General features: G+C 43.8%; 1 protein-coding gene across 1 annotated transcript; it reads left to right on the top strand.

The window, feature by feature from the left end:
• Nucleotides 1–11,217: 11,217 nt before the first annotated feature.
• Nucleotides 11,218–15,886, top strand: LOC100221794 (purpurin). The gene is made up of 4 exons (XM_002187937.6): nucleotides 11,218–11,791; nucleotides 13,143–13,255; nucleotides 14,301–14,513; nucleotides 15,641–15,886. The coding sequence occupies exons 1-4, from the start codon at nucleotides 11,754–11,756 to the stop codon at nucleotides 15,649–15,651; spliced, it is 375 nt and encodes a 124-aa protein (XP_002187973.3). The 5' UTR covers nucleotides 11,218–11,753; the 3' UTR covers nucleotides 15,652–15,886.
• The last annotated feature ends 1,546 nt before the right edge of the window (nucleotides 15,887–17,432 follow it).

The following is a 17,432-nucleotide window of genomic DNA, read 5'->3' as shown; positions in this document are numbered from 1 at the left end:
GTGGGAAGACATTGCTCCCACCTTATCTAAGTAACCTTTAGAAACAGGGGTGTCATCCTTTTTCCCAGGAAGCATTTCTAGTCAGAAGAGATGCACACCAGCCAGCTGGAATTGATATAGACAAACAATTTCTTACAGCTGGAGGGAAACACATTTTTCTGTGTGTCCAGCCTTCCTGCCTATGGCCTGTCAGACCACTTATATGTAAGGAAACCATTGCTTGTACACCAGTAAAAACTCATTTGCAGCTGTGTAAACCTCCCAGAAGGGAGTAATTTTATTTATGACTAACACAAGGAAAGCTGGAGGCTGTCTTCTGCCTCTCAATGTCTCTCCTCCAGTAGCAATCTGGGCCCTTCCAGTATGTGGTGAAATACAAGCCTTGTTTCATCCCACAGTGGCAGGGAGGAAAAAGGTTGAAGTAAAACCAATTAAATGTCTTTCAAGGAGACTAACACATTTTGGATTCTGGTATCCCAAAGGAATGAAGTTTTCTCTCACCAGGTCTTTGAAGAAAGCCTGAAGTGAAGTTTAGCTCTTCTTACAGTCCAGCATATTGTTGCCTGGCAGTTTTTATGATCCTCCTGGTCAGATTTGTGGAAGGAGAGAAATAGCCACTTATCAGAAATGTTTAAAAGTGCAGGAAACATAGGAATGATCAAAATGTCCAGGAATGATATGAAGTGGATATCACAGGACAGAGCAATGCAGTTAGAGGATGTACTCAGGATGCCCTGCATGTGAACAGAAGGTCCTTTGAACTTGGTAAGATGTGGTGTTTTCCTGACAGAAAAAAAGGTTTTGTGGGTGCACTAAGGGTTATGAAAATTGTTGTAAGTGCTTTTCAGCTGTGATTTGGGAGCTGAAAAATTGCAAAAGCCTGAACTATTCATATTGAATCAAAATTGGCACTCTTTTGGATACAAACCTTCCAGATATTCATGCTTCATTTGGTGTGAAAGTTTATGTTCAGTTCAAGGTAAGTGCTTTTGTTTCAAAATATTCAGAAGAAAAAGTGTCTGACCATGATACTCCAGGCTCCAAATATGAAAGATCCAAGATCCATTCCTGCTTCTGCACTCAGGGTTTGAAATTTAGCAATAAAATTTCCTCTTAACAAGGAAGAAGAATGAAGGTCCAAATGTACAGATGTTCACAGCTGCAGAAGTGGAGAAACTGAGGCAGCATTTCTTGAGGCAAACCAGGGCCATGTGATTGCCATGCAATTGAAACCATGCAGGAATGGCAGGTGGAAATCCAAATTACCTTTGCAAATGGAGCCAGCAGGGCCAGAGCAACCCTTTAGTGGGCTGATGTACTCAGAATTAAAAGACTCACAGAGATATAAGTGTTCCCTGGGCTTTCAGGGATATTCAAGCGACACCATGACAGCCACTGCTGGCATAACAATGAGAACTGAAGTAGATACAGTCTAAGCTTGCAATAGGATAATGTTCTTTGAATGGCCTTAGGCAGACAATGGAGGATTTTGGAGGAGGATGAGGCTGCTATTTTAGGAAACTTGCACTAGACTGTCACACAGCATAATAACATCTGAACACGTGTGGTTGCACAAACTTTTTTTCAATAGCTTTAAACACAAATTGCAGAATTGGCATAAGACCCCTGCTATGTCACATGTCAGTAGATGTCATTGAAACAGTGTTCCAGGTGGAAACCTTAAATATTTAAGCCGTCCCAAAGGCTTAGGTGGGAAAACAAGGTGAAATTCCAGGCACTAAAAGTCCTCCCCTCCCAACAACTCACATGACAGTCTCTCCCTAGTCCTAGCATGAAAACTACTGAAAATTTGTGGAGTAAAATAATCTGGCTGATGTGGTGCAAAACATACTGCCCAGGAAAAGCAGTAATGCTAGGGCCATTTATGGGATTGTGTCCAAATAGGGGCAAACGCTGCCTTGCAAGCAAAAAGAAGAATGGGATGTGCTGAGGGTGCTCAGGCTGCTAAGATGCTTTGTGTTCCCTCTACATGGGAACATTGTTTTTCCTCCTAAACAAGAAGCTGTGGGGATGGGAGCTGCAGGTGTCTAATCTAATTTGATTAGGCATTATCCTTACAGGGTGCTGTATTGACAGCTATACTCAAACCTTTCTGTCCCACTCATCTGTTGGCATAACGAGATTGCAGCTTATCTGATTTACCGCATAATATTCTCATGCCACCTGCTTCTATACAAGAATAAGCTTTCCTGCCTGCAGCCGTGGGAGCCCAGTGAGGATCAGAGCCATGTCTCTCACCCCTCCTGGGCCAGGGTCTTCTTCTGTCCCCCAAAGTCTGGCCCCCTCCTTCAGCTGCACATGGATTGTCACTTGTCACATGGAGGGCTGGCATGCAAAACCTTACGGCTCTTGCTCAGCATCCTCTTCCTGTCCTTCCCCTCTGAGGCTCTCCAGGGACCTTTAGATGCCATCACAGCTTGACCTTGCCACCTGGGATCTCGTCCTAGACATGGACAGAGTGCACGGGGGATGGCACCAGTCTGGGGGTGCAGAGATCAGGGCTTCTCTTCACTGCAAGCTCAGGGGCTGGGGAACCTCCTCCAGCCTGGGCAGGCACTGAGTGCTGCCCCTGGAGCTGCTTGGAGCCCGACAGAGGTGCAGGCTGGCAGCCATGGGGACAAGTGACAGCTGCAGCATGTCCATGAGCACAGCTTGAGATGCGTTTGTTGTAGTGCAATCTGACTGTCACACAGAAACACAATCTGACTCACACACAGGAGCATGGCAGCAGACTCTAGCTCTGCAGAAAATGCAGCTGAGCAGTAGCTGGCTATGCTAGAGCTGTATTTCCCTGCTGGCAGGACAGCTGATAGCTGAGTTGTAACCAGATCACGAAATGCTTGCAATAATGCATAAATCCTTTGCACTTCTGTGTGCAGGAGAAAGTGTGCTGCTGGCAGTCCCATTGCAAAGGGGAAGCACATTGTCACATGCTTTCGTTTTTGGCCAGAATGTTGACTCCACCTTGTAATGACAAAGGAACATCATCCCTCAATTTATTAATTCCTTTGGAGAATTATCTTAAAAGTTGCATACAACTTTTTGTATTGCGTTGGTGAATAGCAGGAATTAGTCAGAGATTTCCATCTGAATGGTTCTTATAGAAGGGGCATGGGTTTCTGGGAGCACACAGGTCAGTTTGGTGTTTGTCAAGTCTGATTGTTACTACTCTGAGAGATATTTATGAGGAAATGTATCTCTGCCATGCCAGAAGACTAGAAATGTACCTGAGCCCAAGTCACCACAGGCTGGATGTGCCTTCTTGACTTCCTCCTCCTTCTATATGTTGTAAATATGCACAGATTCTCTTAGTCCTTATTTGATTGAGAGATGGCTCTGTTAAAAAATATTATAATACTGTAACACTGGCAATTTCTGCCGTAAGTGCACATGAGTTTATTGTGCTTCAATTGACAGATTGTCTATCCAAAGCTCTTAGCACAGATCACCGGACCTAGAATAAGAAGATTACTTCATTCATCAAATGTTCTATGAAGATGAAGGACTAAAAATATCTTTAAACTCTTCTCAAACCAAGCTATGTGCACAAAATACTTCCTAAGTTTCTTCCCAAAATGCTCTGGGTATGGAGTTAAGGAAAGCACAGTGGTGTAGGACATACAAAAATTCTTAGAAGGAACACTATTGACAAAAAATATGTACTCAGATGTAACCAGAAGTGTTTGCTTATGCAGTCTCATGAAGAAACAATGAAGAAAAGAGGCTGTAAGGAAAGATTTGCAGAAGTTTGCAGAACAAGAGGACAGCATGACAGATGAGGGAAATTATTTGTGGGAATTAGGGCCACAATGAGAGAAAAAAGACAGCAGGATGGTTAGCAGAAAAGAAAGGATGTGTAGAGAATTATTTTAACTTCAAGAGTAATGGAAGAGCAAGTAATGAGGAATTAAAAAGGATTGAAAAGCTGTGGAACCAGAAGGGTGGGAACAAGCATAGCCACCATGGGTAAGACAAATTCAAGCTGAAAAATCACAAGGAAAAGCTGGAAGTGTCTGTGTAATCTCAGTGCACCTGTCAGAACAATATAAAGAGGTTTGCAGCACTAGCAGACACAAGGCTGCAGCAAAGAAAAGCAAGTAGTCATATTCCAGAGACCAACAACAGGAGTTTCACTGTTCCTCACAGGAGTGGCCACAGCTCCCCACGCCAGGCCTACAGGCACAGGATTTCAGGGGGTCCTGCAGAGGTTTTGGTGATGTTGAGCCACACTTTGTCCTGCCTCCTCTTCCTTCTCTTCTTGTGGGCAGAGGGATGCTTAGTGCCCAGTTCCTACAGCGGAGGTGGCTGCTGTGGTGGTATTTTTAATGGGCCTCTCTCTTTGAGGCCACCCTGCAATTTTCAGTGTTTCCAGCTTGTTGCTCTGTCTGAAGCAGATGTAGCTTGATCCTCAGGTTGAGTATTCCAGCTGTAAATTTACAGAGGTGGTAACCATGGGATTCTGAGATTTGACCGGAACTTCTGTTCATAAAATAAATAATTTTTCCATGTAAGTGATGGGAAGTGTGCCATGATGAAAACGTGTCCATGGAATGCTTAGGCTATGTAAGGTCTTGCAGCTTTAAAGATTAGAGGCTTGAAACATAAAATAAACAAACAAATCCTCTGTGAAAAAAAAGTCATTCTATCATTTTTGACAGCTTAGAAAACTCCTCTTTTTCCCCACACTCCATACTTACATCCATTTCTCCTGCAGAAGAAGCAGATAGAGAAATCTGAAGTACAGTTGGATGTGGAAACCTTTGCTTATTGTCTTAGCCCTGTGACTCACTAATCAGCCTTGTGTTCACAGCTGCCCTCCCTTTGGAGTGCAGAAAGGTGCTCTGACCTAAACCTTCCCTCCTTGCACCTTCTGTTCCACATGGAAACTGTGTCCTCTAACACCCACTGAGGCCAGGTGCCCGGCCAGTGGCTTTTGACTGCACATACAGATTTCCCTGGCTTTGGTAATTTGTGCTTCTGGTTTTAGCTTTTAAATCCATCACCAGGGCTGGCATGGACATCCTGGCTTACCCACAACTACTCAAACTCATTGCCAGCAGTATCACTATTGTAAAGCACCCTGAGATGCATGCTATGGAAGGAGCTGTATATATCCCATTGGAATAATCTGATACAATAATTTGCGGGCAGAATTTACTGTTTGAAACATGTGGACATATGGTTTCTTGTTACATCATACTTTGCATTCTTTGCAACCACTTAGAACCTGTAGATTTACTCCTGCTTTTTGTTTATTTGTTTTTGGGTTTTTTTTGGTTTGGTTTGGTTTTGGTTTTTTTTTTTTCTTTTCTTTGTGTTGTTGTTGTTGCTGCTGCTGTTGTCTTAAGCTGTTTCTGTTGCAGGAACAGAAAAGGAAGAAGAATACTACATGCATTGCTTATACCTTCAGGTATATTCACACGACCTCTGTGCCTCCTTCTTTTTGGAAAGCATCCTGGGGATAACACCGGCGATTTAATTAACTCCGGTCTGTTACTTCATTTCAAAATGTAGGAAAGGCTAGCACTGCCTGAAGGAAACCACCTCCTTCCTCTGCCTTCCCCCAAGAGAAGAACAGGATCAGGCCCTAGAGGTATATCAGAGATCTTTTCAATGGTAAAGACCTTATCTCCACAAAACTGAGCTCCTTTCCTGATTGCAGATGCCTCCCTCCTTGTCCACAATGAAATGGCAGGCTCTCCATTCTTCTTGGGCTGAAGGGGCTGCCCTTTGCCCTCCAGGACCTGGCAGCTTGGAATGAAAAAGGCAAATATTCTATCTTTAAACAAGTGTTGCAACTAAAATGAATAAACCTGCCGATGTCTGGAAATGGATCAGTTTAGCAGTAGTAAATATTAGATAGGTATAGAGATATGTCAACAATGTGCCTTATAGTAAGTAATAGAAAATTACAAATAAAAAGTCCATCTTTTTTTTCTGATGGCCCCAAATAGTCTCTTTTTCATGAGGCTGCCTCAGGTCTGAATTGTCCTTTGGTAAAGATTAGCAGCAGGCCATTTGGGAAACTGCCATGGCTGGGGAGAAAATCCAGCAGCTCACTGATGGAGGTACAGCTGCCATCTGCACAGTTGTGCAGAAACCAGCAGATGGCACAAAGCCTTAAATGTTCTTCTTTGGCCAGCAGGTCATTGTGTGGTGAGATCCTGCTGGTTTTAGCCAGCTCTGCAGTCACCCTGTTCTACCTAGGCAGCAAGATATGGAAGAGTTTGGAAGAGAGGCTGGAACTTAATTTTTCTGGTAAGCTCTTGTCAAGGCTCTGAGAAAACCATTTCCTCCAGGCTTACTGCCCACCATGACAGAGAGGATGAGGCTTCTTGACTTCTCTTGCTTTGAGCAGCACCCTCTGTTTCACTTAAAAACAGGGTGAAAAGTGTGCATCTTTTTCTGAGATGTGTTTTGTGCACAGGAGTATGTGAAGTCCTTATCTGCCAACTGTCAGTCAATAAATTCAGAAATAATTACAGTATCATTTTTCAGAAGGGAAAGGTGTGTCTCAATTCCTGTCATTTAAAACTGTGAGGTATTTGAATATTACCTTGAAAGTCCTAAGGCAGTGATTTATGATGCCTTTTTAACCTAATTATATAACACACCCAAGAATCTTACCCTTGAACCACAGAGGAACAAACTTCAAACAATTTCCTCTTCGTCGTCATTGCACCACTCACTTCCTTGGAAAAGATCCACATTGCTGAGCAGAACTCACAGAAACTGAAAACCTCTATGTCCTAAATATGGTGTCCCACTGTGGGGAAACCTTATTTCTCCTTTTTCCTCCCTGAAAAAGAGCCTGGCATCAGCAGCACGAATTAGCTGGAGGATCAAGTGCCCAGAACTCATGGTGCAATAACCACTGCAGAAGCTGTCCGGGGGGACTCTGAATGCACACACCTGTAGCTGTTTTCCAGTGCCCTGGCAAACAAACCCACAATTTTATCACCCACTGGACAGCAGGGAACTTAGTGCTTGATGCAGGAGCATATTTAGAGCTCTCATCCTGCGCCATCTGCTGCCAAGCTAGCAGTAGAAGTTACTAAATCCGACATGACAGTGCAATTGCAGCAATTCCCACAGCAGTTTACCCAATGCTTATTCCAATAATAAGGCAAAAGGAGGACCTGCTAGGTGCAGGAAATCTGAAACTGCTGGTGAAGTATTTCACAGGACAGGGAAGAAGATAAGATTAACCATCTCACCTGCATACCCGTTTTGCTGCATGTCATTAAAACTACCAGTGATCCTTGTGCTGAATTCAGTACACTAAACAGTCTGCCCATCACTTCCACTAAAAACCAGCCAGTTTTGGTGAGCAAGTCTGGAACAGGCTCTTGGGTATCTTCTTTGACAACCAAACACATCTTTGGGCATCTTTGTTTTATAAAATCTGTTTCATGTTACATCAAATTCAACAAACCCAGGAATATGTTTCAATGCTTTGATTCCTCCCCCTTTTTCCCCTATGCCCAGAACAAATAGCCATAATACAGCAAAAATGAAGGTAAATTTGATTTTATTTTCTTCTTGCTCTAAAGAGCAAAAAATGCAGTGACAGATGTTATGCTCACCAACCAAAATCTTGTGCTGTGATTAGCTATTATTAGCATGTGTCTAATCCCCAGGGGATTAAGTGGTTCATCTAAGCATGGCTTCAAGTGTCACCTATGTCTCACATGGACATAAACTAATCTCTTCTGTTGAAAACAGATGAAGTGATAAGTGTTTGGAAGCCTTCTAATTTACTGAAAACACTGCAGTTTGTCAGGGTGAAAGAGCATGCTTTACATTCTGTGTCAGTCCCTTTAAAATCTAATAGGCATCTAGCCCTTAAGTGCAGTTAAAGAAGTTACTTTTTATGCGACTCTTTAAGTAGCCAAGCAGTCCCAATTACCATGAGTTCATTTCTGTGCTGACTTGCCCAGGATGCCTCTGAAGACACACAGATGGCATGAATAGGATGGGTTCAGTCACTGCATCCAAACTACCGCTGCCTCCCTCTAAAGTGTAAATGGAGGCTCCACAGAGATCAAATCAAAGTTGCCTCTAGCAGCAAGCAAGGACAGCTTTTTCCAGGCAAAATGCTTCAATGCAAACCCTAAACAAGCTGCCTGTAAAGCAACAGAGTTCACACCAGCTGCAGGGCAAAGCTGTGCGCTTCTGTTCAAGAGGTCCTGGGCAAGAGGCAGTAAGTGATCACTGGAGTAAGCCCAAAACATCCAGAAGGCTTTATCCTCACTCTGGAAGTCCAGACTGTTGGATCAGAATCAAAAGCTTCAGGACATTCCAGGCTGACTCCATAGGAATTATATGGTTGTCCCTAGTGGTTATGTCCAAGGCTCCCCAGCACTTAGCACCCAGTGTGAGGACTGTTAATACCATCAACTCCTATTTGAATGTCTGAAATCTTAGATCTCCCAGGTGAGCCGGGGAGAAAGAGTTCAGGAGTAACCTTTGCATTAGAGAAATTATTTGGGTGCTAGAGAATGGCAGGCATGGTTTGCTGTCAAAAGTACTCTTCTAGTGATCTCTGCTTTCTTGTCTTTTTCTGATGTATTGTATTCCCATGAGAGGCTACTAGAAGGAACATTTAGGGAAGGAGAGAGAGCTGTAGTACTTATGTGACTGGAAATGTGGACAAAATTATCTAGGAAGAATGTACATAAAAATGTTTCATTACACAGGAGAACTGAGGACTCTTAAGATTCTGATATAAACATGAAGGCTAAACTTCATTTTTGCACTTTTTTGTCCCCTCCCCCAAGTAGTTAATGCATAATGTCTTCCTATTCTTGAAAGGATCATCTTAATTTGATGATGCAGGTATGAGAAGAACTAATTATGTACCTGCTCCATGCAGGCTGACAAAACACGTGCCTATGCAGATGCGTGTGTATAGCCCAAGTGTTTCTCTAATTAATGCTCTGTGCTTATTCTCCTAACATGTGTTAGAGGCAGAAAGACTTCAACGAGACAAAGCAGTAGTACAATCAAATCATCAGATTTATTAGCTTTCTGGGCAGCTTTTTCCATTATGTAAAAGCTGTGTTTGTATTAGTATAGCAGTCAGACCCACCAGTGTGAGGATTACAGTTGGTTTTTACATAATGGATTATCCAAGATTAAGTGTTTTATTCAGGCACACGAGCAAAAATAACCAATTAGTGACTTTGCAGATTCCTTATTTAAAGGGAGCTGGAGGGCAATTGACACAAAACCCTCCTGCTACCTGCAGTCCAAAGACTGAAGCAGTCTCAAGGATCTCCAACATCTCTACTCGGCAGGTAGGTCTTTCTTTGGCAGAGGTGGATCAGAATGGCATCTCCTACAGCAGGGAAATGCAGCTTGCATGGCAGCAGCTAGGAACAGCCTAGTGTAGCTGCACGGGTGTTAGGGCTCTGGGTTGGTAGCTCAGCCTGGTTGGTGCTGACAAGTGCTAGATAACTGTTTTATCTTGGCATCAGGACAGGTACTCAGTGTCAAATACTCTGAAGGTTTTCATTTCCTGAAGTCTGAGAAACAAATATGCTGGAATATGGATGAGGTGGGATATCCAAGGAGAAAAACAGCCATGAGCACCTAGTGGTTGTGCTGCAATGACAAATCAAGCCTCTAGAAAATTAATAGTATCTGTAATGTTTGTTGAAGGAATGGTCAGAGGGCAGCCAGTATCAAGGTGTATTATGCCATTAGAGCAGACACCTAGGAAAGGCCGGTTTTGGTGAGCAGAACTGGAGATAAAGAATATGGCTTCACTAGCTTGAAAGCAAAGTGGACACTCACTGTGAAATAATTAAAAACAACATCTTTACAATGTACAGTGCTTTACCAGAGCTCATTAGAACATTTTTCGTCCTGTGAAAACAAAATCCAAAAAAATTTCAATTTTTTACCAATTCTTACTGACCTTATCCATAGTCTGGCTTGATTTATAATACAAAAATACAATTAATTGCATTACCACTACTGGCAAGCAAAATACTTCTCCAGAGAAATTGCCATTGATGTCCAGTTTTGGCTGAATTTAGGCACCACAATGACTAAGTATCAAAGGAAGCACTGGCTGTCAGTATCAATGGAGGAGCTAGTATGGAAAGAAACTAGTCTTAAAATGATAGAAATACATCTGTGGCACTAGCTACCTCCATCTACTGCATGAAATAAACCCCCGTGTTTGCTTTTGTCTTGCAGAATGAAATACGCACAGTATGTTTTCCTGGCCTCGGTCTTCTACACTGTTGAATACAGCCTAGCTCAGACCTGTGCAGTGGAGTCTTTCTCTGTGAAAGACAATTTTGATCCAAAAAGGGTAATTACGGCTACTTCGATATTACATGTGAAGAAGCTTTACGTATAAATTGTTTTTCCAGATTACAAGTTTTGTTTGTCTAAAGGGGTTCTTCACCAAAAAGTTAACTTCTTTCATATTCTGTGTTGCTGATGCTGTTCCTGTAGTTTTCTCAGCACTGTTTAACCTTCTGAACATTACAGTAAAACTGGGCTTGAAAGCCAGGGATGTTACTAGAGCTCATCTTCTGTTAGCTTGGCACAGTTTTGAGCTTCGAGCAGATCCTTGAAAGGAATAATTTAGATCCACATCAGAGAGGAAGCTCAAGCACAAGCCCTAGGGTACTTGCATCCACCACTAGTCATTTTTGGGAGCCATAGCAAATGGAAATCTTACCTGCTCTGGTATGCTGAACGCTGACTCCTGCTGAAACACATAATTTGTGCTTCTGAGGAGAAAATGAGGGCTAATCTGCTGTTGGAAAGGTCCAGATGAGTGTCAGTACCTATGTTAACTAATGGTCAGCAAACACCATAATTCTAGGGGCAGATGGGATATGGTGAGTACTTTGTCTATACAAGATTGGTTTGGCTTTGGAAACAAATCTTGTCTGGGGAGAGCTTTGGGAATCTCCCAGTTTTAGAAAGTCAAAGCTTTTGCTTGGATTCCTGTATTTGGGAATCACAGCTTTGCAGGCTTAAGCACATAACTTGCCTAACAGATGTCATTAGTGTCACTGCAGAATCAATTTTAACACAGATAGTTCCCGCTCTTCTCAGAATTTCTACTGATAATGTTAACTTTTAAGGGTCTTCCTCTCTGTCAGTCACCTGTTAAGATCTTGTGTTCATTCTACTAGATACCTCTTGTACATTTTCAGGGGCCCATTTTTTGCGTGGACATATTCTTCCCCTGGATCTCTCTCCATTTCTCTCTGCTGTTACTCTCCCCAAAACACAAATCGAGTATGTAGTCATCATTTTTTGCTTTGCTGGATAGACCCTTTTCCCCATAAGAGATCAACTGTGGCCCCTGGCAGCCACAAAGATTGTCTCCAGCCAGCTTGCTACAGTCTTTTTACCTGCAGTAAAATTCTTAATTCACCAGGACTACACACACGGAGCAGTGCAGAGCTGCTAGACCCACTTCTGGCACAGAGGCAAGGGTTCACCAGGCAGCACTGCAGCATCTGTGTGCTACATTCCCTCCCAAACTCAGACTGGCATTTATCAGGCAGTGAGGAGTTAGAAAGGCACTTTGATCACAAAATTGTTTTTGTGCTAATCTTGCCATGGTGGCTAATGCAGATATTAATACTCTTCCATGACAGTACGCAGGGAAATGGTATGCCCTGGCCAAGAAGGATCCAGAAGGCCTTTTCCTTCAGGACAACATCTCTGCTGAATACACCGTGGAGGAAGATGGCACAATGACGGCATCCTCCAAAGGCAGAGTCAAGCTTTTTGGGTGAGCTCTCTTGACTTTCAGCTCTAGCTGCTGTTACGAGGTACTGGATGAGGGGGACATGGATTGTGACCTACCCTGAATACACAACATGGCTGGGTTTTCTTCATCTAAAAGGGAAGCTCAGTCAAAATATTAGATTAGAAACTAGAGGTTAGACACTTCTGAGCCCTGAGTTTCTTCACAGCCTGGCTCAGGTTTAGGTCCATCACAAAACTACTGCATAAATTTAATTATTAAGTCATCTTATCTGATGGAATGGTTAGATAAATTAATTGCAATCAAGTAAAGGAGGTAATGAAGGCTGTCAAGATGCAAGATTTCTGAGGAAAACCTGTGGCTAACTCTTAGATGTAATTGCAATGCCTGAATGGACAGATGGCAGGAAGCTTAGAGTTTTGCCTGTTGGTCATGATTACTGCAAGGAATTACAGCATGTAAAGAGATTAAACAGCTTCCTGAGTGCAAAAAAGAAAATCTGTGGCTTCCAATATGCTAGTACTAGCAGGTGGCAATGAACCTTTTACATCTTAACAGTGCAGCACACCAAGATATTTTGAGAATGGGCAAATGAGGTTTTGCAGGCATGCTGTACTGTGCAAGGGGGAAGATGCCAGAAAGGACTCTTCAGAAAACAAGCGGAGTCTCAAGGTTGCTGCAAATTTTATTTCTGCAAAGTCAGGATAAGGGGAAGCCTGAGCAAGGAAGGGAATGAAGACCCTTCCACTGTTTCACTAATCCAGGTAACTCTTGATGAACAGTGTTGAAATGTAGATGGCATTTAAAGGAAACAGATACCAAACAGAGAAGGGCATTGGAACAAATGGACACCCACAGGGTTCTCAAAGGCTCTGAGAGCTTTTCACCAGCTGACAGCTGGCAGAGGGGCTGTAGATATTATCGTGCTTGTAACAGACATTCCCGTGCCCATATTGCTGGGAAGAGATATCCAAGTCCCTGCCTCTTCCTGGGGGACAGCTACTGACCTCAAAAGAGCCCAAATGCAGGTGAGCTCGCCCTGCAGACTGCCAGCAGGGAGCCAAGGAACAACATTCATTATTGTGCTTGGTGGCTGTCTGCTTCTACAGAAATGGGTGGCAAAAATCTTACTGAACTGAAGGAGGGTCAGGGCACTGCCCCAGCCACAGCGTTGCCATACAGCAGAGCTGGGAACCAGAGAACAGCAGCAATCACTGGCAGTGTTTGGGAAGTGTCACAGATTTTCCTTACTTAATGACACTGACTTTGCACTAAGAAAGGCCATGCCCATGCCTGAGGCATTCGTGCCCAAACCCTGAGTGAAGGACACCCGCGCTGCTAAATTTTACCTTGAATCTTATGGATCTCATTGCAGTTTCTGGGTGATCTGTGCTGACATGGCTGCTCAGTACACAGTACCTGACCCAACCACTCCAGCAAAAATGTATATGACCTACCAGGGACTGGCCAGCTACCTCTCCAGTGGCGGTGAGTTAAATTCTCCAGCCCCTTGATGCTTTTCAATTGCTTAAAGCTGTCCAGATGTGCCTTACCACATATCAGCAGAAAAAAACCAGTTCAGCCCAAGATTGCTGCAAGTTCCCCCTCAAACATCCTTTTTGGGGAGTATGCTTTATCCAAGCAGCGCATTTTATCTCCACAGAAAGGCCAGCATCCAGAGACTCCCCACAGATCCTTCTTGTATACTTTATATCTTAACAAGGAGGCTCAGAGGCATTGAGCCACACACAGTGTGCAGCCAATTGAGGTGTTCAGCCTAGGGGAGCCACATTTCCTGGGGCCCACTGCGGGCATTAGGGAAGTGCTAAAGTCAGTCACCCCTGTACTCCTCATAGCTAAACAGAGGAGACAGGTAGAACCACAGCTGCACCCCAGCAACACGACACATTTCTCCTCAGAGAGACACAGCTGGACTCAAACAAATGGAGTTGTTAACTCAAGTCCATCTTTCAGAAACTGCTCATGCTGAACCTCAGTTACACTGAGGGCCCTTCAAAGCCTATCCTTTGTGGCCGAGCCTACCATAGCTGCAATTCCTCAGCTGTGGAACTTGGGGATGACTTCTAAGGTGTAAGAAAGAAGTGCATTCCCTTAGTACTGACAGATAAACCACACCAAAAAGAACCAAGTTAAGCAAGGCTAGAAAACATGAGGAATGTTTTACTGAGGCTTCCTGTATAGGAAATGTAATCTGTACTCTATGTCCTTCCTTCCACCATGCTTGAGCAAGAAACAGAAAGAGGTATTTTGTCATTGAAAACCTAGAAAATTGTAGTCCTCCTAATATTTCTAGCCTAAGAAACAAAAGGTGAAAATGCACTGAGCATCGTGGGGAAAATCATGGTCTCAAGATGCTCTGTGCTTGTCCCAGTTCTTCCCCTCATGGTGTGGAGATAAGCTGGACGTGTGACATGATAACAGATCCTTTGGAAAGCTATCACTGTCATGTGAAGTTTGTCACCTCTGCTCTGCCATGCCCACTGTGACAAATCTGTGTGTTCTGTGGTTTCAGGGGACAACTACTGGGTGATTGACACTGACTATGACAACTATGCCATCACCTACGCCTGCCGCAGCCTGAAGGAGGACGGCTCCTGTGACGATGGCTACTCCCTGATCTTCTCGCGCAACCCCCGCGGCCTCCCCCCCGCCATCCAGCGCATTGTGCGCCAAAAGCAGGAGGAAATCTGCATGTCTGGCCAGTTCCAGCCTGTGCTTCAGTCAGGTACTTTGGCTAATTAACAAACTCACTGAGTTGCACAGTAGGTGACTGCATTTGCTGTTAATGTGACAGAACAAACTCAGTTGTTCTTTTTTAGCAACATTTTCCTCATGTTAGATCTAATAGGAAAAGAGCTACAAAGGAAAACCATACAAGAACAAGAGGCTGTGTCTGCAGCCTTAAGATTGCTACTTACCAGAATCCTTTGTGTTGAAACTGGTACATGACCAGATGAAGATCAACCTTGTTACTGTAGTAGACAGTACAAGGATGGATGCAACAAGTTGGTGTCTCTGCTCTTGGAAATGCTTGTGTTGGCCACTTGCATAGTAGCACCTTACCTTGGGTCCGTACAGTGTCCTCCAGGAAAAGATGAAAAGCTGCCCCCAAGGACCACTCTCACACTCAGTTCCATCATGACTTGTGTCCTGTGTGGTCTGAGTAGCAGGGGTGAGGGGCTCTGAGCAGCATTTCTGACTGCATCAGCTGGCAGGGGGAGTCAGCAGCTGCTCCACATACATGCAAACAGACCACGTCTAATGCCATTTTGAGAACATTTTTCTGGAGGTACAGGAGTTGATTCTCTAGTTCAAATGCAGCCAGACACATTTTTAGGGCTCTGCAGAAGGCAGAAATTCTTCTTTGTTGGCAGTTGAGCATTCACACCCTTCACAACCTAACTACCTGGCCTGGAAGTTGACTTTTTACTAAGCCACATAACATGTTTTCTGCACTGTGGGACAAGGAATGGCAGCTAAAATCTGAATTGTTGTGTGTCAGCCAGTCCTCTACTACAGAGCAGGTATTGTCATCGCCCAAGGCCATGGGCACGGCGTGGGCATCCCTGCCCCACTCCCCTCTGTAGAGAAGGCAGCTGGTTTGCAGGGTCATGGCTCAGTCCTCAGGAAAGCTGAGTGCCCTTGGCTAACAGGGAAATGCTGCCCGTGTCTGTGCCAACAGAGAGAAATGCAAACAGCAACTTTTGCACCCTGAATCCTAGTCTTGTACTGTGATTCAGTACAAGTACCCTAGGAAAGCTGTAGTTACTGTTTCACTGGAGACTTAATGGCTGTTAAAGCACTTTGCAAATTTACTTACACAGACTAAAGTTTACTTTTCTTTCTTTCCAGGGGCCTGCTAAAAGTACGCTTCTGATCGTATCCTTAAGCACAGAAACCAGACCGCTTGGTCTTGAAGTTGCCACTCAACTAATCATAAAAAAAAAAAATCATAGTATGGAATAGTGTGTTTTTCCTGAAAAACACATGAAAATATTGGGGGATCTTTAAACAGTGTGCAATATAATAGTGATATTTGAATTTTCAAGGGAATACCTAATGTGGCATTTGTCAATAAATGTTTTTGGAAAAAAGGCATCTCTGAAACTGTTTTTTTATTGCCTGTTGTCCAGTCTGTTGGGGAGCAGAAGCACTGAGGATGCTCACTGAGGTGCTCCCAGCACAGATGGAGCAGCATCACTCCCCAGCACTGAACAGGGGGGAGGGCAAGGATGGTAAGAGGGGCACATCCCCTGACAGGGCTGACTGTTCAGACAGCAGCATGGTGACAGGGTAAGGCTGGGATTCCCCCAGCAAGAGAGCAAGTGAGGGCAGCAAGACGCAGGGCAGTGTGCAGGCACAGCAGTGAGATGGCTCCAGCCAAAAACAGGACTCAAGAGCATGTCTGAGGCAGAGCTACCTGCAGCAAAGTTCCCAAGGGGAGAACCACAAATGCAATGAAACAGATGCTACTTTCAGTAACACTGTACAATGCTTTAAATAAGTGGGTGCTTGCATTTCTAATGGCATTAACAGTAATTTGCTCCTCTCTGCATTCATAATCCAGTTTTCAGTATCTGGAAAGTATAGAAATGAAAGATATATAACAGACTGGATTTACGGCAAAGAATTTCAAATAGAGAAAATGAAGAGTACTTGGAAATCTCCATGTAGAAAAAGGGTAACCTGGGTCAGCTTTTAGTAAAATCACAGTCACTTTGTGTTTCCTAGTAATAAAAATACCCGTCTAGAACACCCCAGCATCCTGCTGAACCCTGCAGTTTATCAACTACACCATTTTTACAAGTTATAATTATGAAGCATAGAGGTAAGACCAAGCTGAACAGCCCCTACTCCTGAGGCTTCCAAAAGGTGTGTGGAACAAGGCTGATGTTGACTGAAGATCTTCAGAGCAGTACACTGTTAAACAGCTTCTGCAAGGTGCTTGCACAATCCTACCCACAGTAGCCAGAAACATTATAGAAACCAAAGACCAGAGGCACTCTCCAGGACCAGACATGTTATCCCAGAGATGCAGTGAAGTCTCTCAAACTTGTATTTCCCAGAATTTCCTGGCAATACTCATAAGGCTCTCAACCTGCTTGAACAAATGTGTCCTTGCTCTTCAGGTCTAGGGAAAGCTACCCTGACAAGAGAACAAGATTGTGAGCTGCTACCTAAAGCTAAGGACAGAAACACAGGAGCACTAGCAGGCAATCCTAACAAAACCCCACATAGACAGAGAACTACTGAGTGTTGAAAAAATATCAGCCTTTCTGCTGGATTAAGTGCAAGGTCAGTGCATTGATTGAATGTTCTCCACTTCCACCCTTCTCCCAGCAGGAAGTATTGGGGTGGAATCTGTGACCTTAGGACTTGTGTAACAACTGATTAGAAAGCACTAACCCTTAGCTGAAGGAGCGTGGCCTTTGGCCAAAACTGTCAGACTAATACTACCAGTCTTAGAGAAGTGTGATTTTTAATGTTTATACTAATTGTAAAACCAGAGTAGATGAGAGTTGGGAAGATACAATCAATATGCAGGACCCAGTGCATCTTTCGTGCTTGGTGTAGTCTGTCCAGACAAGATAGGCAGTGAAATTCCTCCTTAGCCACATGAGACAAAGCCTGCAGGATCACAGAA

This window comes from Taeniopygia guttata, chromosome Z (assembly GCF_048771995.1).
Source record: "Taeniopygia guttata chromosome Z, bTaeGut7.mat, whole genome shotgun sequence".
NCBI classification, from domain to species: domain Eukaryota; kingdom Metazoa; phylum Chordata; class Aves; order Passeriformes; family Estrildidae; genus Taeniopygia; species Taeniopygia guttata.
Note: the sequence above shows the minus strand (reverse complement) of the source record. Positions and strands in the feature narration are given on the sequence as shown.

Excerpts from the sequence above, each read along its gene's own strand:
- LOC100221794 (XM_002187937.6), top strand. The coding sequence starts at position 11,754 with ATGACGGCATCCTCCAAAGGCAGAGTCAAGCTTTTTGG. Across the intron at positions 11,792-13,142 it reads GGCAGAGTCAAGCTTTTTGG|TTTCTGGGTGATCTGTGCTG; the intron begins GTGAGCTCTCTT and ends ATCTCATTGCAG. Across the intron at positions 13,256-14,300 it reads CAGCTACCTCTCCAGTGGCG|GGGACAACTACTGGGTGATT; the intron begins GTGAGTTAAATT and ends CTGTGGTTTCAG.